The sequence below is a fragment of the Schistocerca americana genome, chromosome 8 (genome assembly GCF_021461395.2).
Source record: "Schistocerca americana isolate TAMUIC-IGC-003095 chromosome 8, iqSchAmer2.1, whole genome shotgun sequence".
Classification (NCBI taxonomy): Eukaryota; Metazoa; Arthropoda; class Insecta; order Orthoptera; family Acrididae; genus Schistocerca; species Schistocerca americana.
This window is the reverse complement of record NC_060126.1, coordinates 104,064,045-104,087,743: the sequence shown is the minus strand read 5'-3', so window position 1 is coordinate 104,087,743 and position 23,699 is coordinate 104,064,045. Positions and strand designations below refer to the sequence as shown.

At 42.9% G+C, this 23,699-nt stretch overlaps 1 protein-coding gene across 1 annotated transcript in view; it reads right to left on the bottom strand.

Moving 5' to 3' along the window:
• The window catches only part of LOC124544668 (putative fatty acyl-CoA reductase CG5065), a 241,998-nt gene extending 218,991 nt beyond the window's left edge, over window positions 1-23,007 (bottom strand). Inside the window, exon 1 of the mRNA XM_047123286.1 lies at window positions 22,866-23,007. Within this exon, the coding sequence (XP_046979242.1) occupies window positions 22,866-22,879 (14 nt within the window). The 5' untranslated portion in view covers window positions 22,880-23,007. The remainder of the gene's footprint in view (window positions 1-22,865) is intronic.
• Between the last annotated feature and the right edge of the window lie 692 nt (window positions 23,008-23,699).

Genomic DNA, 23,699 nt, shown 5'->3' with positions numbered 1-23,699 from the left:
AAGGAAAACTGTAATAAGCGACAAGACAAAAGAGTGACAGAATCAGTTCAACTTTTTGGAAATACGTGGGTTCAAAACACCTTAATAGTCAAGAACGCAAATATAATTTTATTTGATTACTAGTTTCGGCTTATCTACAAGCTATCTTCAGGTCTGTAATACATAAAATTTTTCTGTAAAACGAATAGAAGTTTAAACTACTTATATAACAGTTTCATCCCACAGTACATATCATAACAAAATACACTGATTAGTGTACAACACTGAATAAAAAGTTGCTGAAGCAAATAGCAATAAATTTGAACAGAAAATAGCGTTACGTTCTGTACTTTATAGCAGTGAGACTTTGACAATAACAGCTGAAAGTTAACGAAGAATATAAGTTGTGGAAATGACGTTTTTGAGAACGGCTGCTGGCCACAAACTATCTGATATTATTCCAATACAAGAATCAGACGAGGACTATGACTTAAAACCATAAGTAAACAAATCACAGAGTACAGCAATAAATGGAGTGATCGTGTCACACGAATGAATGCAAATAAAACGCCTCAAATACCAATGAGTTATCGAACAACAGGGAAAATATAGATAGGTAGACCACGAAAGAAGTGGAGAGATCAAAATTTGATCTCTCCATTTCTTTCAACTAACCAACAACAACATAGGCACTGAATAAGAGCACGTGAAAGGCAAATGCTAAACCGCTGAGGAAAGAGGAAGAAGGTAGTACCACCCCTGAGTATTATTTCCGCAACTGCTCGTTCATAAATTAATATATTGCAGATATGAACAACCTTTATGTCCAACGCTTTATGTAGGATCCGTTTTTATTTTCGTAGTATTGTGATAATATCGAATTGCGCATGTTAATTATCTCTTCTGTACACGTGCTTTGTTATTAATTTTTTATTCTTAAGTACAGGATGCGCGAAATAAAACTTTCCAGGAAAATACACTGACGGATCACCAAGTAGGAGTTGTGTGATATAAACGACAGTTAGTAGGTGTGTTTCTACGTCTGAAAGATGATGTCTGTTCAGATTTCGCGCCAGTGGTATAAGAGTGGCGCTACTAGGGGTAGTGTGAAGATGCAAGTCAAGTGTACTTTAAATACATCATGTAACGGTCGTCAGCGTTATTTACATTTGAGATTGGACTGGGTGGGTTGAATTTAGTCAAGAATGACTTTAGGGCGGCAAAGGCGTCATTATGATCACCTCACCGAGTTTGAACGGGTTCGTGTAACAGGGCTACGAGAGGCTGGATGATCCTTCTGCGATGCTGCAGAAAGACTTGGCAGGAATGTAGCCACTGTACATGACTGCTGGCAGCGGTGATCACGAGGATGTACGATCGCAAGAATACCCCGCTCCGTACGGCCACGTGGCACTACCGAGAGGGAAGACCAACGTGTTCGGCGTATGACTCTGTCGCAGCAATCTGAGCGGCAGTTGGCACCGCGGAGACACAACGAACGGACACAAATCGGCCACTTCTAGGAAAGCTCAGAGGCAGACCCCCCTGTATCGCGCATTTCACTAACCCCAATCGAGAGCTTATTGGAGGACAGGGCGGAGTCTATTATGTTTTCCGATGAAAGATGGTCGTGCCGCGATGGCAGTGATGGCCGTGTGTTGGTTAGAAGGAGGCCAGCTGAGTACCTGCACGCAATCTGCGTGCTAGACACACTGGACATACACCTGGAGGTATGGTCTGCTGCGCGATTTCGGGTGACAGCTAGTGCAGTCTCGTGGTTACCCCACGCACCCGGACTGCAAATTTGTGTGTCAGTCTGGTGACTCGACCTGTTGAGCTGCCATTAATGAACAACATTCCAGCGGGTGTTTCCCAACAGGACAACGCTCGCCTGCATATCGCTGTCGTAACACAACATTCTCTATATAGTGTTTACGTGTTGCCTTAGCCTGCTCGATCACCAGATCTGACTCCAATCGCGGAAGTGTGGGATATCATCGGAGGACAACTCCAGCGTCATCCACAAACAGCATGAGCAGTCTCTGTGCCGACCGATCAAGTGTGACAGGCGTGGAACTCCATCCCACAAACTGACAGGTGGCACCTGTACAATACAATGCGTTCGCGTTTGCGGGCTTGCATTCAACATTCTGACGTTTACACTGATTAACAGCGTACCAGTATTTCACATTTACAATGGCTTCTCTCGCTCTTACATTAACCTGTCATCCTGCAAAGTTAATGTCTTAAATATCTTACGCAGACTAATGCATTCGCGAAATATCATTACTCTGCGTCAATCAGTTTCTGGTGTTGCGATTTTTTTTTGTGTCAGCGTATTTCATGCACCAAACTGTTGGCAACCTACACTCCTGGCCATTAAAATTGCTACACCAAGAAGAAATGCAGATGATAAACGAGAATACATTGGACAAATATATTATACTATAACTGACATGTGGTTACATTTTCACGCAATTTGGGTGCATAGATCCTGAGAAATCAGTACCCAGAACAATCATCTCTGGCCGTAATAAAGGCCTTGATACGCCTGGGCATTGAGTCAAACAGACCTTGGACGGCGTGTACAGGTACAGCTACCCATGCAGCTTCAACGAGATACCACAGTTCATCAAGAGTAGTGACTGGCGTATTGTGACGAGCCAGTTGCTCGGCCACCATTGACCAGACGTTTTCAGTTGGTGAGAGATCTGGAGAATGTGCTGGCCATGGAAGCAGTCGAACATTTTCTGTATCCAGAAAGTCCCGTACAGGACCTGCTACATGCGTTGGTGCATTATCCTGCTGAAACGTAGGGTTTCACAGGGATCGAATAAAGGGTAGTGGCACGGGTCGTAACACATCTGAAATGTAACGTCCACTGTTCAAAGTGCCCACAATCCGAACAAGAGGTGACCGAGACGTGTAACCAATGGCACCTCTTACCATCACCCCAGTATGGCGACGACGAATATACTCTTCCACTGTGCGTTCACCGCGATGTCACCAAACACGGATGCGACCATCATAATGCTGTAAACACAACCTGCATTCTTCCGAAAACATGACGTTTTGCCATTGGTGCACCCAGGTTCGTCGTTAAGTACACCATCGCAGGCGCTCCTGTCTGTGATGCAGCGTCTAGGGTAACTGCAGCCATGGTCTCCGAGCTGATACTCCATGCTGCTGAAAACGTCGTCGAACTGTTCGTGCAGATGGTTGTTGTCTTGCAAACGTCCCCATCTGTTGACTCAGGGATCGAGACGTGGCTGCAAGATCCGTTATAGCCGTCCGGAAGAGATGCCTGTCATCTCGATTGCTAGTGATACGAGGCCGTTGGGATCCAGCACCGCGTTCTGTATTACCCTCCTGATCCCACCGATTCCATATTCTGCTAACAGTCATTGGATCTCGACCAACGCGAGCAGCAATGTCGCGATACGATAAACCGTAATCGCGATAGGCTACAATCCGACCTTACTCAAAGTCGGAAACGTGATGGTACGCATTTCTCCTCCTTAGACGAGGCATCACAACAACGTTTCACCAGGCAACGCTGGTCAACTGCTGTTTGTGTATGAGAAATCGTTTGGAAACTTTCCTCATGTCAGCACATTGCAGGTGTCGCCACCGGCGCCAACCTTGTATCAATGCTCTGAAAAGCTAATCATTTGCATATCACAGCATCTTCTTCCTGTCGGTTAAATTTCGCGTCTGTAGCACCTCATGTTCGTTGTGTATCAATTTTAATGACCAATAGTGTAGCTTATGTAGTAAGCAAATAGAGTGGATTGAGTAAGTTGGGTTGCCTACCTTAAGGTGTCTGAAATATTTTCCAGGAGAGTTTTATTTCGCCTACCGTGTACAATGTGTCTTAAAATATCCAGTTTTTTTCTTTTACTAAATTTCTAAGCCCTTTAATATTTAAACTAATTTCTAATGATGTCAATCCAAACTTTTGTTGAATCTTTGCACTTTTTGTGTCCATTAGGTTGAAAATACTGTTACAATAGGAACTGCTGTACGAGTAACGGGAACGAACATTTCGCAATGAAAGCGCATTTACTGAACACACATGAAAATACAGGCGGAGCTGAACTGTCTTCCTCAGCAAAGATTGTCACTGTTTATACATGCAATACTCTATTAATATTTGATAAATAAGTAAGTCCAGGAGCCTCCAGGAATCAGAAACGTTAGTTGATAAATAACAACAGAAGTTGAGAAACGAACATGTGACCCCCACGGCGCCAGCGACAGACTGTAACCGTTATATCAAGGCCGACAACTTCCAGCAGGTCGACACAACAAGTTGACTTTGACTATGCGGCTCGCGGGTACTAAACGGCTACAGACCGTCATGCTTGGAGTCGGGAGGAAGGCTGTGTCGCGGCACTCGTTGTACACTGGCTGCTGTTGCTCGCACTGACATGCATAACCACTCATTCTTCTGTGCAATCGAATTTACTACGTTATTTTTAGGAATATTCTTCCAAATTATTATTCGTGGTTCTGAAGTACTTGTGGCGGCTAATCTGAGAATGGGCAGTTCACTGACGCGATTCCTTTGTGAAAGTCTTGCGTGTACGTCGGGAACGGAAACGCCTAAAAAGACTTGGGCGGAGGGCCTAACGTACAGTGTACACGGGACTGGGATTTTCAAACAATGACTCACCCTTCACCTCTGTGAAGGCTTGAGTGTGGGAAAGACGCCAAGGAGTTCCAAGAGCGACCAGACCACATCGTTATCACCGTATTTCCCCGAGTGCTGCATAGTTAACCTGGTGTGACGGCGGGAAAGAAACAAGGCAAAGGTCAGCGCAGACGGACAAGGAAGTGGTCCTATAAGGAATCCGTTTTTACCGATTGAGGTACAGAACACTAACAAAACATTGCAGCTGATTTAAGTGCAACATCTGAGAGGCATTCGTCGGAAAATTTTGAGAAGTACATGTGTTACGCAATCGATATACACTACTGGCCATTAAAATTGCTACACCAAGAAGAAATGCAGATGAGAAACGGGTATTCATTGAACAAATGATTATACTAGAACTGACATGTGCTTACATTTTCACGCAATTTGGGTGCATAGATCCTGAGAAATCAGTACCAAGAACAACCACCTCTGGCCGTAATAACGGCTTTGATACGCCTGGGCATTGAGTCAAACAGGCCTTGGATGGCGTGTACAGGTACAGCTGCCCATGCAGCTTCAACGAGATACCACAGTTCATCAAGAGTAGTGACTGGCGTATTGTGACAACCCAGTTGCTCGGCCACCATTGACCAGACGTTTTCAATTGGTGAAAGATCTGGAGAATGTGCTGGCCAGGGCAGCACTCGAACATTTTCTGCATCCATAAAGGTCCATACAGGACCTGCAATATGCGGTCGTGTATTATGCTGCTGAAATGTAGGGTTTCGCAGGGATCGAAAGAAGGGTAGAGCCACGGGACGTAACACATATGAAATTTAACGTCCACTGTTCAATGTGCCGTCAATGCGAGCAAGAGGTTACCGAGACGTGTAACCAATGACAACCCATACCATCACGCCGGGTGATACGCCAGTATGGCGATGACGAGTACACGCTTCCAATGTGCATTCACCGCGATGTCGCCAAACACGGATGCGACCATCATGATGCTGTAAACAGAACCTGGATTCATCCGTAGAAATGACGTTTTGCCATTAGTGCACCCAGATTCGTCGCTGAGTACACCATCGCAGGCGCTCCTGTCTGTAATGCAGCCCAAGGGTAACTGCAGCCATGGTCTCCGAGCTGATAGTCCATGTTGCTGCAAACGTCATTGGATATCGACCAACGCTAGCAACAATGTCGCGATACAATAAACCGCAATCGCGATAGGCTACAATCTGACCTTTATCAAAGTCGGAAACGTGATGATACGTATTTCTCCTTCTTACACGAGGCATCACAACAACGTTTCACCAGGCAACGCCGGTCAACTGCTGTTTGTGTATGAGAAATCGGTTGGAAACTTTCCTCATCTCAGCACGTTGTAGGTGTCGCCACCGGTGCCAACCTTGTGTGAATGCTCGGAAAAGCTAATCATTTGCATATCACAGCATCGTCTTCCTGTAGGTTAAATTTCGTGTCTGTAGCACGTCATCTTCGTGGTGTAGCAATTTTAATGTCCTGTAGTGTAATAACTAAGACAGCAACAGACTCTCACTACTTTAACAACGTCACAATGTACACAGCATCGCATTCGGTATTATCAGAGTTTCCCTTAACACCAGGACTGTGAACACATGTTTACCCAATACGACTGTGCAAGCGTATAAGCAGTGCAAACGGAGTTCCTTTGAGCCGTCCCCTCCAACGTCCGAGAAGTCGGCTTTTCTGTTATTTATTTTTCTTGGTGGACCATCTCTCTCTTTCCGTCTTGCCTTACTCAACTTCCTACTTGTGAACTCACGCTCCGTCGGATTTGTTGTTCACAGAGACGCGGTCTGCCTGTGGATGGGCGACTTTTCCTGGCTGAAACGTTGCCGGTCAGGCGGTGAGGACGTAAGCACATTCATGTGGCCAGATCCTCATGCTAAAACAAGTGTCCTGTGTTAAACGTCGCTTATAATTTTTAAAAGTCCCTGCCATTTTCGAGTCTGATACTTCATTCTCCAGGAGTTACCTGAGAAATCTCGCATTTACTATAATGTTGCCTTCTTTTAGGGCAAGGGTTCATGACTCCCATGAACCACCATCTTCTGCCAACACCTCTTTGGACCTGCGTCTTCTTTGTGAGTAGTGCAAAAGATACACATATGTACATTAAAATCATCCTTTAGATGTTGGAGCTCTCCTCATTTTCTGTGGTTTCCAAATTGGTACTCTAGGCTTACTTTTCAGCAAGCATAAACGAACAACATCTAATGCGTCATCTCTGTGATATTTGGTTTTAGTTGCATATATAAATTAATGTATAATTTAACGCCAAATTATCGCTCCATTAAAGTCGAAATTCATGTCGCATCCAAAAGACACCATCGTACAATACTTTTCAGAAAGAACAATAAACGAAATACAAAAACAACTTGGAAAAGGTCGAGATGCTTTCCGAAGGGAAAGATCCTGCACAGAACATATTTTTAACTTAAAATCGATAATTCTCCACAAAGTGTTAACCAGCAAAACTGTAACTGCTTCCGTTATTGATTTCTACGAAGTATGTTATTCGGTAGATAGAGGAACAGTAGATAAAACCATCAACGAATTTGATGTTAAAACCAAATCAGCTAACGTAATTCATGAAACTATAAGAAGTATGACATCTAAAGTTAAATTTGTGTGGGAAGTATCACAGCCACTCGAAGTGAAAACTGACGATCGACCAGGGAGCGGTTTATCACCTTTACTGTTTAACTGCGTTTTAGAAAAAAAATTGTAAGGATCTGGAATTTGGAGCGAAAAAACTGCAAAACTGCTCCAGTATTTCTGGCAAGCATACAAATAGAATTAAACTGCGTGGCTTTTGAAAACTATTTTGCGATACTTTCAGAAAACCTGACTTCTAAAAAAATGGCGAACAGAACTGCTCTCAAAATTTCAACTTAAAAAAGAAAATTAATAAAATGTATTTAAAAAAATCACGAGAACACACAGAAACACAAATAAGCAAAATAGCGCTAGTAACTAAATTAAAGTATATAGGAGAAACTATATAATAAGATGGACTAGAGAAATTTTCAATAAGAGTAAGAGTTAATAAGATAGAAAGAGCATATTACTGGCAAAAATATCTCCAACAAGAAATGCATATTCAGAAAAACAAAACTAAAACACTTTACCACAGCGGTAAGACCAGAATATTTACATGCATATGAATACCAACTTGAAAGGCGCGTTGTTAGAAAAATAGTGGGTGTATTAGAAACTACAAATGGTTGCATAATGAGAAGTAACAAGGAGATCTACGAAGACACATCGAAAATATCAGAAGTAATGGCAAGAGTGGGACTAATGGTTGGTTCAAATGGCTCTGAGCACTATGGGACTTAACATCTGTGGTCATCAGTCCCCTAGAACTTAGAACTACTTAAACCTAACTAACCTAAGGACATCACACACATCCATGCCCGAGACAGGATTCGAACCTGCGACCGTAGCGGTCACGCGGTTTCAGACTGAAGCGCCTAGAACCGCACGGCCACACCGGCCGGCGTGGGACTAATCTTGTACGGAATGAATGAGAACCTGTTAAAGAAACAAAGCATATATTACACAAATAAGAAAAGGACTAGAAAGAAACATCATCAAAGAATCGGAAACATCAAAATGAAACTCTTCTAAGTATAAAATATGAAGTTTAGAAGGCTTTCAAGGTAGAAGAAATACGAAATTGGGAAGAATATGCGCAGAAGAAAGAAAAAGACAACCCGGAGAGAAAATGAGGGAGTACGGTACTGTAAAAACAGGAAACGACAAAGAAAGAACAGGAATTGGAATTGTTACATGATGGTGACTAGTCAGCACCAAAATAAAAAAGAAATACTGAAAGTAGAAAAGAAACTATTGAGATATAGTCTATACTGGAAAAACAAACTCTGTGTCGCGCATAAGGCGTAATTTATCTCCAATTAAAATCATTTTTATCAGGCTTTAGCCGTTCGATCTGGAAAAACCCAATCGTAAGCAAGTAGAAAAACAGCGCGTGTTTGCATAACGTCTGTATTTTTCCGGTTTCCTCACGACAGAACTCTGCAACTACCGGAAGAAGTTCTGTGAGGTTCTGCAGAAACGATTGAGTTCTCACGAGGGGACGCGCCTACTCGTCACCATCGATTTCGTCCAAATTTATGGTGTGTAGGCTCGGCCAAAAAAGAAAGTAATGGAGATGGGAGCTCCAGATGGCTAAACGTTTAGAGAAAATGGCATTTTTGGCGCGGGCCGGCTGAGGCATGAGCCATATATGTTAGCGTAGGTTCCAGGCAGTGGTTGGCGCAGCGGAAAGAGTGGAGAACGGTAACCGGGGGTTGCGGGTTCGAGCCTCCATGCGGAAACTGTCTTTGTTTTCAATTTTTACGTTGCTGACACTGCAAATAAGCCGAAACTGAACAAAGTAAATCACTCATATACAGCGCAGTGTGCTGTGACCATTTCTCGAAAATTATTGCGAACAGTCTACGTATGCCTACACGAAAGTACTGGTTCAATTGGACAGAGGATGCAGAACATGGTGGATGAGTAAGTAGCAAAATATAGGAATGTCGTCAATACTTCGTCAAAATGTGAGAAACTTACAACAGCCTCATTTACAACAAGTAAATTTCCATTGCCCTCGTCATAGAAGGCAGCCGCCAGTGCTTTCCACCAATTCTCTATGCTGGTCTGCAGCTAGGTGACAGTGACAAAAATGTTGCCTTCATAGCCAGCGGTTCATGTGAGCAGAGATGAAACTCAGGAGGATCCAATTACTGGCTGTATTGAGGGTGATCAAACGCTTTCCATCGAAAACACCGAAGAGGCATCTTCATTGCCCCTGCAGAATGCTATTGATAACTGTCTTGAAGGAAGTAGTACCAGTTTTGCTATGTAGGTTGCATAGCTTCAGGCGAAATTTCGTACATGGCGGGAGGCACTACTTTCTATGCATCTTTACGCGCTCACTGTGCGCACGGATTTTTAAAATGGTTTCCATTTCGCGAAAGATCGGAATTCATTTTCCGAATAGCCCTCGTATGTCGAAATGAAGCGTGACGCGTCGTTTGCTCCCAAATTCTGCTATGAGAACAAACCTTTTACGGATATAAACTAAGTTTTTTTCTTGTATGGGATCTTTACAGCAAACATGTAATTGTACATATTAGTCTTATAATATAGTGACCATTATTTCTGTTTATTTTCAGTGTAAGTAAAGTAAAAATTGAAGATGAAAAAATTACCAAAGCTTTCGCCGAGAGACTTGGTCCCACATTTCCCGGATTACCAATCTGCACTCTTTCGGCTGCGCCAACCGCTGCGTGGAACATACGCCAACATCGATTGCGACGGCAGAACCATGCTGATGCAAGTGGCGATCTCATCATTTCAAGAAAACTAAGGAAACGCATTTGTGTTTGCTTTAACGAAAGGGATCATTTATTATATTTTAATATCTAATGAAATGTTGACTGATATGTTAGAATAAATAAGAAATGTTTTATTGAAGTCTTTTTATCGGAAGATACAAAAAGTTTGGATTCTTCATCATTAGGCAACCTTAGTACAACCAAAGAATGAAATTACAATTGCGTTACATCGAAACACTGAAGATCTAAGGACGTAATCAAATTTAATCCTCTTCAGATCCGGAGGTTAACATGATTTTAGTGTCCTGGGTCTCATCACCTCATCCTCTTCTGGATACATGGGGAATCTATAGGTGGAATGGATGATGAACTGATGGAACAAATTTAAGAATTTTTTATATCTTGTATTTTTTGTATGGTATTGGCGTTGCTGCCCTGGACTATACATACATGAATGTCGGAGGCTTAGCAGAAATGCCTGCAAATCTGTTTCATTAGATGTGAGGTCACTCGCTTTATACTTTTGTGTTACAGTCATCATTTTAATGTATAAGGACTGAGTCTTTGAAGAATTTTGTTTTTCGGATTTCTTTGCAGCCTCTCCGAAAACAGTCTGGTAGTCTTTGTAGTGACCTGACAGGCTGTCAAAATTCAGGAACTCGTCAGTCATATCTCGATCTATGAAAGGCTTACGCTTCCGACAGCCACGCACGAAGTCCATCCATGCCTGACGCGTGAAGATATCTGTCCCCTTCTTTTGCTGCTGTTTTGACTTTAATGGAACAAATTACACGAACTCCAAACTATAAGTCACAATCATCATAATACCGGGTGATCAAAAAGTCAGTATAAATTTGAAAACTTAATAAACCACGGAATAATGTAGATAGAGAGGTAAAAATTGATTCACATGCTTGGAATGACATGGGGTTTTATAAGAGCCGAAAAAAACAAAGTTCACAAAATGTCCGACACATGGCGCTGGATAGCAAAACGTCAGTGACTGCTACTGTGACGGGTGAGAGGTACGCCGATATGTTACAGAATCGCATCATCCCCACCCCGGCTGATAAACACCTTCTGGAACGTTCGATGTTTATGCAGGATGGCGCTCCACCCCATATTACTAGACGCGTGAAAGATCTCTTGCGCGCCTCGTTTGGTGATGATCGTGTGCTCAGCCGCCACTTTCGTCATGCTTGGCCTCCCAGGTCCCCAGACCTCAGTCCGTGCGATTATTGGCTTTGGGGTTACCTGAAGTCTCAAGTGTATCGTGATCGACCGACATCTCTAGGGTGCTGAAAGACAACATCCAACGCCAATGCCTCACCATAACTCCGGACATGCTTTACAGTGCTGTTTACAACATTATTCCTCGACTACAGCTATTGTTGAGGAATGATGGTGGACATATTGAGCATTTCCTGTAGAGAACATCATCTTTGCTTTGTCTTACTTTGTTATGCTAATTATTGCTCTTCTGATCAGATGTAGCGCCGTCTGTCGAACATTTTTTGAACTTTTGTATTTTTTTTGGTTCTAATAAAACCCAATGTCATTCCAAGCATGTGTGTCAATTTGTACCTCTCTATCTACATTATTCCGTGATTTATTCAGTTTTCAAATTTATGCTGACTTTTTGATCACCCGGTATTTTAAGCTTGTAGAACTTCAGCTTTCGCGCTAATCAGAGCTATAACTTGCAGCCATAACTCTCCCAGTGTGGTTTTTCGCTTCGATGAGAACGGTAGGATGTATTTTTAAATGTAAAATCAATTCTAAAGTGGAGGTAGAGACGTTTTTACAAAAGACGGTGGCTTTTGCACGTGGCACGAAAATTTATATTTTCTTCCATGCATCCGAGCGGTAAGAACAAAGGGAGACTGTCACTTGGATCAGTATGGTCCTACTGTCACCAAATGGCTCACGATGCGCCTGGCCCGCGCCAAAAATACTATTTTTCTCTAAACGCTCGGCCATCTGGAGCTACCACTTCCGTCACTTGCATTCCTTTTGTATCCCGCCTGGGAGGCGGCGCGTGGTTAGGAACGAAAAACAGGTAATACAAGTCGGTACTGCAAGAACGTGGTTTACTGGTTGCAAAAACAAGGTGATAAACGATTACATAACTTTGTACGTAGGTGCGATGCTGAAGCGAAGTGCCCTGGCTGGCTGCACCTGATCAAATGGGCAGAATCTGAAGCGATGCTCGTAGGGCTCTCCAGCGCCGGCTAGAGAGCACTGTCGTCGATGTCCGTCGTAGTGCCAACCTAAGCAGTGGGATCGTAGCTATCGATACCACAATTCCCGTCCAAGCTGTGCTTAGTCCATAAATTTGGACGAAATCTGTGGAGACGAGGAGGCGCGGTCTCCTTGTCGGTGGCAATGGCGGGTGGCAGCTCCACCGTTTCAAGGGCCGCACGCCGCTCTCCACGGCAGACGGAGCGCCGCGGCCGGCCCTCGTGATGTCCAACACGTGTCCAACGGCGAGACGCGGCGGCGGGGCACGTGATGCAACTCCGGCCCAGCTCACTTTCTCCGCAGCACACCACACCACGCCACGCTCCCAGTCGTAACCAAACAACGCAGCCACGCTTCGCAACTTTCTACTTACGCACGACGGAATTTTGTCTCTCGAAGTGGCTACGCAGAGTCACGCAGAAAACCTCGCGAGGCGTCCGCGAAAAAGCGCTGCCCCCTGTTACAGTAGGAGGCTCTCACAATACGATAACTTTGCTTGTGCGCCGAGTCCAGCAGACATGTTGTATCAGCTGCACTGTACTGGAACCGTTTTAAAAGCTCCCGCTCCTTTCCATCAAAATAAAAACCAACCACCTCGATATCTTTACTTGAAAATTCTCTTTGTCTTCGTTCTCCTCACAGATTACTGGCGTGGCCTCCATGACTTAACGCTTTGATTTGCACTCTGGATATTTCACAGCGAAGTTTCTAGCTCTCCTTAGCTGTACTATCAGGTACTATTCACCAAAGACAGACACGTACTTGATGTCCTCTCAAAGCTCTTTCTTCTTCTTTTTTTGTTGTTCATCATCTTCTCTTACCGAACACGTGATTCGCGTGTTGCGATCAGAGTGCAACTTGTTACTAGCTTGTCCGCAGTCTTCCAATTTCTCTTCCACCATTCAGACTATACCATCAAATTTGTGATTCTTCCCTTCCTGCATTTTGTCTCTCTTGGATTGTATCTCACGTTCTAAAAATATCTAGGTCTGTCCATACATTATAATTTTTTAAATCTATGGAGCATTACAAGTTGGTCTTCAACAAACTCTCTCCACTCCTCCTTAGGTTCGAATTACACAGTAAAAGAACTTTGTCAAATAGCTTATACAGGGTGTTACAAAAGGGTACGGCCAAACTTTCAGGAAACATTCCTCACACACAAAGAAAGAAAATATGTTATGTGGACATGAGTCCGGAAACGCTTACTTTCCGTGTTAGAGCTCATTTTATTACTTCTCTTCAAATCACATTAATCATGGAATGGAAACACACAGCAACAGAACGTACCAGCGTGACTTCAAACACCTTTGTTACAGGAAATGTTCAAAATGTCCTCCATTAGCGAGGATACCATGGATCCACCCTCCGTCGCATGGAATCCCTGATGCGCTGATGCAGCCCTGGAGAATGGGGTATTGTATCACAGCCGTCCACAATACGAGCACGAAGAGTCTCTACATTTGGTACCGGGGTTGCGTTGACAAGAGCTTTCAAATGCCCCCATAAATGAAAGTCAAGAGGGTTGAGGTCAGGAGAGCGTGGAGGCCATGGAATTGGTCCGCCTCTACCCATCCATCGGTCACCGAATCTGTTGTTGAGAAGCGTACGAACACTTCGACTGAAATGTGCAGGAGCTCCATCGTGCATGAACCCCATGTTGTGTCGTATCTGTAAAGGCACATGCTCTAGCAGCACAGATAATCCCGTATGAAATCATGATAACGTGCTCCACTGAGCTTAGTTGGAAGAACATGGGGCCCAATCAAGACATCACCAACAACGCCTGCCCAAACGTTCACATAAAATCTGTGTTAATGACGTGATTGCACAATTGAGTGCGGATTCTCGTCAACCCACACATGTTGATTGTGAAAATTTACAATTTGATCACGTTGGAATGAAGCCTCATCCGTAAAGAGAACATTTGCACTGAAATGAGGATTAACACATTGTTTGATGAACCATTCGCAGAAGAGTACCCATGGAGGCCAATCAGCTGCTGATAGTGCCTGCACACGCTGTACATGGTACGGAAACAACTGGTTCTCCCGTAGCACTCTCCACACAGTGACGTGGTCAACGTTACCTTGTTCAGCAGCAACTTCTCTAACGCTGACATTAGGGTTATCGTCAACTGCACGAAGAATTGCCTCGTCCATTGCAGGTGTCCTCGTCGTTCTAGGTCTTCCCCAGTCACGAGTCATAGGCTGGAATGTTCCGTGCTCCCTAAGACGCCGATCAATTGCTTCGAACGTCTTCCTGTTGGGACACATTCGTTCTGGAAATCTGTCTCTATACAAACGTACCGCGCCACGGCTATTGCCCCGTCCTAATCCATACATCAGATGGGCATCTGCCAACTCCGCATTTGTAAACATTGCACTGACTGCAAAACCACGTTCATGATGAACACTAACCTGTTGATGCTACGTACTGATGTGCTTGATGCTAGTACTGTGGAGCAATGAGTCGCATGTCAACACAAGCACCGAAGTCAACATTACCTTCCTTCAATTGGGCTAACTGGCGGTGAATCGAGGAAGTACAGTACATACTGACGAATCTAAAATGAGCTCTAACATGGAAATTAAGCGTTTCCGGACACATGTCCACATAACATCTTTTCTTTATTTGTGTGTGAGGAAAGTTTGGTCGTACCTTTTTGTAATACCCTGTATAAAAGACGTTCCATAAAATCTCTGACAGTATACTTTTATCATATTCTTTATGAAAGTAAGAGAAAGGTCCTTTTTAGCTTAATATGGGCCTTAGTAAGTGACTACAAAACCGAAGATGCCTCTCGTTAATATGGGAACGAAGACATTTCTCCACTTTTCATTCTTAGATATCGTACGAATTAGTTCTATCGGCACAAGAAATATGTTGCATTCTGTGCGAATCTCAATATTTCAAGGAACCTCCCTGGTTTTCCTCATTGTGCGAGCCTTATAGCCTTCAAATACAGCCTTCAAACCTAATAAAAGTGCAAGGCTAAAGGGGAATAGTTTACGTAACGAGTATACAAGACACGATTACAGCTTATCCTTGTTATTTAAACTGTAAATCCATAAAGCAACGGAGGACATGAAAGAAATATTTCAGCACACAAAGTTCAAGAGTACTAACGTTAAGGTATGCAGAGAACGTAGTGCTCTGCTCTGAAATAAGTGGATGAGTGACACATGATCTGTTGAACGGATATCACAGTGTACTTAGCGCAGAGTCAGGGTTATGGATGAGCAAATCTAAAATCAGAGTGATGAAGACAAGTAGAAAGGAGACTATCGTATAACTAAATTTAAAGCTGATGAACGAGTGAAGGAATTTTCGTATCTTGGAAGCAAGATGACGAAGAACTAGCGCAGGCAAAGGATACATTCATTAACAAAATAGCTCTTTTAGTATAAAATAACGTTGCGCAACGGAATAAGAAGTTCTTGAAAGTGAAAGTGCACGTCCGTCTGGACAACTGCATTGTTTGGAAGTGAAGCTTAAGATATCTGAAGAAGAAGACGAAGAAGAAGAAGAAGAATACTATATTTGAAATGTAATGCTACGAAAAGCTGTTAAAGTTTAAGTCAACAGATGAAATAGGAACTAAAGAGAAAATAAACACAGATGACGAGAAAATTAAGACTTAATGTTCCGTCAACGTTAAGTTTATTAGAAATGAAGCTCAAGATGGCATTAGAAAAGGATGGGAAAGGAAACCGAGTGTGTCGTTTGCAAAGGAATCATTGCAGTATTTACTTTAAGGTATCTATGGAAATCTTAGAAGGCATAAAAGTGGACGACCGGTTTAGGATTTGTTCTGTACGGATACGTTTCCTTACCCACTGCGACTTCTATTCGGATCCTTCTCCACAAATCCTATAAGGTGAAAAGTCTCAAGAAAAGTATTTGGGGCAGACAAACGCTGGAATACGCAAAACGGATCATGTAGAGTATTACGTATTGTAATTACGTGAAGTGGGAGAGATTAGCGCAGTATAGGAAGAAATGAGGACAATGTCGAATCAACCGAAGGGCAGATTACTATAAAAAAAAACAGCAACTCAGTAGTCGAATCCTTTCCAGCTAAGTATCGTGGAGCCTTCTTATTTGTAACCTCCAATGTGTTTTATTCGGCTGTCGATGTAATTTCTCGTGCAAGAAGACGGTAAAGCACTTGTACAGCTTCCGTCTAATGTTAACAAGAGCTCTTTTTGAAACTATGGGATACGTTGTTGCTGGGGCCTTTAGTCCGAAGACTGATTTCATGCAGTTCTCAACTATAATCTATTCTGTACAGACCTCTTCATCTCCGAATAACTACTGCGACCTGCATCTATTAGAACCTGCTTACTATGGTCTACCCTTGGTCTTCCTCGACAATGTTTGCTCCCGACACTTATTTCCAGTATAAACTGGCAGCACCTTGATTACTCACAATGTGTCTTTCTTTCAATCAAGTTACGCCATAAACTTCTTTTCCCATAATTCAATTCAGTACCCCATCACTAGTTACGTGATCTACTGATTTAATCTTCGGCACACTCTCACAGAACCACATTTCAAAAGCATCTCTTCTCTCCTTGTCTGAAGTGCTTATCGTCCACGTTTCACGTCCGTACATGGCTACACTCCAGACAAATACCTTCAGAAAGGAGTTTCTAACACTTAAATTACATCCGAAATCCATATTTTTTTCAGAAATGCTTTGGTTTCTGTAGCCAGTCTGCATTTTACATCCTCACTACTTCCGCCATTGTCAGTTATTTTGCTGCCAACATAGCAAAACTCACCTGCTACTTTTAGTGTCTCATTTCCCAATCTATTTCCTTCAGTATCTTCTAATTTAACTCTACTACATTCAAACGGAAATAAATTTGCACATCTTCTATTTATTTTGCATGAACGACGTCATTTTCATATAACGGCCACAAACGTTATCGTATACGATTGTGTCTCTGCTCTTTTGGCAACGCTGCACGGGTGTCGAGAAATAAGAAAATACGCTGCATGAGCACTTTATCTCTACATGACGCGAGGATGATGCAGCGCCATTACAACCGGCTGTATTTCCGTACAATGAATTCAGCTTAAAGTCATCGCTTCTCAAAGGCATCACGTTCGGTAGCACACAGCCAATACAGTTCCTCAGGGAGCTCTTACACTGTTACAGATTTTAATTCTGGCCACAACATTGTTGGCAGATCGCGAACATGAGACACCAAGCGTTTGTGCCATTGAAGCAAAGTTCGAGTCTTTGTGTTTCATTACCGCTACATAAATCGTATTTACCAGCGCATATCCAGCGAAACGCAGCCTGTACTACTGCGAAACACGCTGCCCAATGCCGAAAGGATCGACTGAGAGCGCAAGTGCTTAACAAATTAAACTTGTATTCGGAAGAACTGAGATTTCAAATTATCATTATCCCCATAGTGGTTAGACTTATCATTCAGGCGAAAGCAGCATTGTTTCTGTCGTCATAATCTCAACCGATTGCCACTCGCATTTATGTGAGCTAGGAATCAGTCTCTAAAATCTCGGACGTGATGTCAAGCGTCGATCTTTTATCGGAAATAGAGGCACATAGCATTCCAGAAGCAGAACGAGACATTGTGGAAGTTAAATTGCTTAATACGTTTTTCGGAGGACAGATGTTCATATTTTGAATTGGTAATTAAGATTTGTGTTTTCTGCGTCAATAAGCGACAGCACTCTCCATCACCTCAGCTGTTAGTTTGTATCTAGTGACGTCATCACAGAAACACACATACACACCCTGTCTACCCACCCACACACGAAATTCCCGCCCCTCCCCTCCCTTCCCCCCTCCCAAACACAAATCAGTTGTTCCTTTTTCTCTTTTGACACTTGACTGAATAGGACCTTACATTCGTCCTACTTGTGAATTGACAATAACAATTTAATATGACCGTCTTACATTTCAAACGAATTATATTAAATTTCTTAAGATCCAATAATGGAATCAAACGTCTCTGAGCGAGATACGCAGATTGGGCAAAACGTCTTGTGCACGAGAAACCCGACAGCTGAAAGCGTGAAAGTAGCTGACGTAGAATTCAGTTTTTTGTTTGAATAAACAAAGCCACAGTCACTGTAGCAGTCATCTATCGTGTCTCTGGAAAAGGACATGTATACTTGAACTTCACCTTTCGATCTCAAGTATTCTTCTTCCACAGTTATGAGAAATCCGAATAGATGCTCAGTAGTTAAATAGAATTGTATTTAATATCATATACCCATCTTTTGGCTTTGAAACAAACAGGTTAGGAATTTGCAGCAGTTACTGCAGACGTAATCCAGCAGGTGTTAAATGTGGCCGGCCGCGGTGGCCGAGCGGTTCTAGGCGCTACAGTCTGGAACCGCGTGACCGCTACGGTCGCAGGTTCAAATCCTGCCTTGGGCATGGATGTGTGTGATGTCCTTATGTTAGTTAGGTTTAAGTAGTTCCAAGTTCTAGGGGACTGATGATCTCGGAAGTTAAATCCCATAGTGCTCAGAGCCATTTGAACCATTTGTGAAATGTGATGGCTCGCTCCTATACCTCGGATCCCCAGTGTACCGATATACCAGCCAACGTTGTTGCGAAAACTGCAAGAAGACCACTCTCAAAAGGAAAACGTTTCGCTATTTTCGAAATTCTACTTTGTTGTCCCCATACACTTCGATGCACGAGACAATGCAAATGTCACAAAAACCTCTCTGCTGACTGTAACACAGCTCGGCTATCAATGCTGGGTGTCAAAGAGTACGAAAATTTTATCGATTATTGACTAATGCTGGAAAACTCAACAGGCGGTAGAAGCTATCAAGTTACAAATAAACATAGAAACAAGCAACCACACAGTTGTTTATCAGTCAATGATTTTCATTCAAATCGGCCGCTTAATTTCTTTTACAGATCTTGGGGTGCAATCCGCAAAACAAAGTCTCAGGCGCTGAGAACTGATTCCCTCAAAAATAATAATGTCGTTCTCAGTCAGTGCATATCATGAATCACGCTCCAGTTGCATTCAGTTCCTTGTTTCTGTTTTCATTGCTGTGATGTTCAAAAATTTACTTTCACATCTATTAATCTTGAATGCCACATGTCTTTCTTCCCCAGGTGTTGAGTTCGGGTAGAGAGAGAGAGAGAGAGAGAGAGAGAGAGAGAGAGAGAGAGAGTGTGTGTGTGTGTGTGTGTGTGTGTGTGTGTGTGTGTGTGTGTGGCCGGCCGCGGTGGCCGAGTGGTTCTAGGCACTTCAGTCCGGAACCACGCACGCGACTGCTACGGTCGCAGGTTCGAATCCTGCATCAGGCATGGATGTATGTGATGTCCTTAGGTTATTTATGTTTAAATAGTTTTAAGTTCTAGGAGCCTGATGACCTCAGATGTTAAGTCCCATAGTGTTCAGAGCTATTTGAACCATTTTGTGTTTTGTGTTTGTGTGTGTGTATTAGAATGGATGATGAAGCAATTTCTGGTGTATCGCTTGTGCTACCTACAACACCTTCACATTTAAGAATGCTACCTGTCCACAGTGGGGGTAGACACTTTCAAAACACGCTTCCCCTATACCACACCCTTTCCTATAGTCACTCGCATCCTCCACCCCAATTTGAAATCAACCAAGCTAAAATGAGTTTACTGTTTGTAAATCATTTGTTTGTTGAACCTCTCACTTGTGAACTGGCGGATATTGTAAGAATTCGGGCTGCCAATGCTTCGTGTATCACCTTTCCAATAATAATAGTAATAATAATAATAATACTGTGTACGGCACTACACTTACTATTGTCATTCTGGCAATTAGTTGACTTATCTGTTTTGAGGTGAGCAATGAAGCAATTATTTCTCCTCTACTGGAGGAGGTATCTACAACTTGTAGAAGACATTTTCGTTATGTATTTAGTATTTGATACATATGTGCGTCACTTTTATCGTCGTCGATAAGAGGTACAAGGCACAGAATAAGTGTGTGGTCCGTGGTCTGATTGACGAACCTTAATATCCACCGCACAGAGTTTGGCATCAATGTTATTAATTGAGAAAAACGTAATTACTCATAACTTTTTAACGAATATTAGAGTCTTACAAATACTGATAATAGTAATGATCTTTTAAAAATAATTTAGTTTCATGGCTGAAACACAATCAAAGCCTTTTGGTTTTTACCCAGCAGAAAACTCCATTTTATCCCTCAGGGGGTATTACACCCAGGCTGACAACTACTGATCTGAGACGATAATCGATTTCACGCCGTAATTCCTGAAGCGTATGTGGAGTTATTAGAAATACACGTTTTGCGTTCTGGAACTCTTTTCTCCAAAGTAGGCTCATACACAAGGACTTGCACAGAGCGTCCTAAAAAGGAATCTATGGGTGTCACGTACGAAAATCTAGGTTGCAAAGCGCAGAACACTCCATTGTCACGTTCAGTACGACCGAGCCAACGATTTGGAAGATATTGATTTCAAAATGTGCGTGCCGATTCTCTGCGTTTGCTCAACAATCGATTTTTTAAACTTTCTTTTGTTCAAATGTGTGTGAAATCTTATTGTACTTAACTGCTAACGTCATCAGTCCCTAAGCTTACACACTATTTAACCTAAATTATCTTAAGGACAAACACACACACCCATGCCCGAGGGAGGACTCGAACCTCCGCCGGGACAAAATTTCTTTTAGTTCCTCTGTATATCAGCGATGTGTCTCTGAGCGCGATACAATTATAGGTGCTTTCAATCACTATGTTCATTACGAATTGCCCTGTACTAAGGATGACAAAACAGATTGTACTTAACTTGTTTGTTAGTATAGTCGTCTTCCGCAGCAGCTGTTATAATCAATTTTATTATTGGTTTTTCCGTGTTACTGTTACTGTAGTGAAAGAGTACTTTTTACCAGACTCGTTCCACTTATTTATAAGGCAAATTCTACGTGATGAGTGCGAAACACGTGGAAGCCACACTACAGTACTGATTCTGTTCTGAAATTTACGAAGATGAGGTGACTGCGAAAAAGCACAGACGCAACGTTAGAAAAACCAGGTTAATAAAAGTCAGAAAACAGCGAAACCGCCGTTAACAATGTAGGAAAAACACAGGACATCAGAAAATGTAAAAAAGAGGGTAAAAACATAAATGGTCGCAGAAGATGCTTTATAAATGAAAGCGAAACGCGTCTGGTGAAAAATACACTGTCGTTGCAGTTAGCTTAAGGGGGGTAGGACGTCAAACGGGAGACACCACAGGACATTTTAATTTCCACTGTCTATACTTTTACGAATAAATTCATAAAACTTTGTCAGCATGACCAGGAGGAATTAAGGATTCACAATCATAGCAGTGGAAGTTCAAAAACATAACAAAATAATTTTTTTTACATGTGGAAGTTCATCATCTTTTCACTTCTATTAGCTGCGTTTGTGGCTATAGGTACACGTTTCTTCATAAGTAAGAGAGATTCTTCGATGAATTTTGTACAGCATACAAACCATACTTACAGGTGTATGAAACTCTAGAAATTATTTAATTTATGAAAAAATGAACGTTCTGTTACATTTTTAACTTCATGTTTAGAAAAAACTCAAATTTTATAGTTAATTATCTCAATTTTTACCACAGTTTTTAATAGATTTGGAAAATTCTAGAGTTTCATACACCTGTACGTATGGTTTGTATGCTGTGCTCTGCCTTACTTATGAAGAAAAGTGTACCTATAGCAACAAATGCAGCCAATGGTAAGTGAAAAAAAGGTGAAGTACAAATGTAAAAAAATAAATTATTTTCTTATATTTTTGAACTTCCACCACTGTAAGTGTAAATCCTGAACCCTTTCTAGTCATTCTGACAAAGTTTTATGAATTTATTTTTAAAAGTATAGACAGTGGAAATTAAGAATTACTATGGCGTCTCTCCTGCTCCACGTCGTCCCGTTTGACGTCCTACCCTGCTTAAGACGGAGAAACCAATAACGGTTACCGCATTTTTGTGCCATAAACGACATTTCCTCGTAATGCCATAGCCAAACACATTTGTTACCAGTTAATGCGAAATCGGGACAAGAAACCTGGTATCTCCATATTGACACCTAAGTGTACCGAGATATAATTCGGAAACATTTTTCTGTCATTAAAATGGCCGAATACATGGCAGCTGCAGAAGATTTACGGAAAGTATAACTAAGCCGATGATGGCAAAAGTTTGTCGAAACAGATTTAGCTGACAAGGGAACCTCCCCATCGCACCCCCCTCAGGCTTAGGTATAAGTGGGCACAGTGGATAGACCTCTCATTCCCACCTGCTCACGCTAACCACGAGACCACGGCGCTTCTGACCTCACATTCTCCTTGATGTTGCCTATGTTCCGCATGGACTACTCAGTTTGTATATTTTGCTTATTTTTTTCATAGTTCCACACAACTTCTTCCTGTTTTCTCGATTGATCTGTGTTCACTTTTTCAAGGCGAGGGGGGTGCGATGGGGAGGTTCCCTTGTGAGAAGAGAGAAGTGGGACCAGAAGCTCTTATATTGTTGCACCAGACAGGGAACAGTGTAAGAAGAAGAAAGCGTCGAATGTCTGTTTAATAACGTTTTGTGGAGAAGAAACTCACCCGTCGACGGTCATGGCTGCCCGTGTGGTGTGTGAGTGGGTCCGCTCAACGCTGTCCAGTATTCCCGTGTGTAGCCCGCTGCGTGTGTCTTGCCGCCGCCTTCGTCCAGTTGCCGGCAGCGTTCGGGTAGCACTGTGCGGCGACTGCTCCTGCCCGCCGCCTCAAAGCGACGCCGGTGAGAACCGACAGCGGAGCCGTGGAGGGGGGTAGCAGGGGAGGAGGGGGATTGGAGAAACTGGACGCGGTCGAGGAATCCGCGCTGCCCACCTGCACCGTGCAGACAATGGCCGCGGGCGTGCAATTAAGAGGTCCTCCTAATGGAAGGATCCGCACGTTACGCAAGGGAACGCACCGCGTTCTCCACTGGGCCCTCAGGTCGCGACGTCCTTCTGGAATCGTCTCAGATTGACGTCACGTTTCTTCACAGGACAGAGATGGCTTTTTCCGTCAGCACAAGAGAGCTGCCTTCTGGAGAATATAGGCTTGGGGGAGGGGCGGTGGGGGGGGGGAGGGGTTGAGGGGGGGAGACCCTCATATTGGCATCACACTGGAGGGGCGGGCGAGTGAGGAGACGAACCATAATTACTCACAAAATTCAACTACATCTACATCTACATGGATACTCTGCAAATCACATTTAATTGCCTAGCAGAGGGTTGTGAGCGTGGGGTTGATCTGCTATTCTGTTATTCTGCGCAACGGATTAATCATAGATGTACCCTTTACCCTGTGGCTCCTGCAAGATGCAGTTTCCACCCCCACACTATTACAGAAGTCAGACAGACGCTCCTGACGTTCTAAAGAGAAATACCTGAAAAACTTTCAGCAATAAAT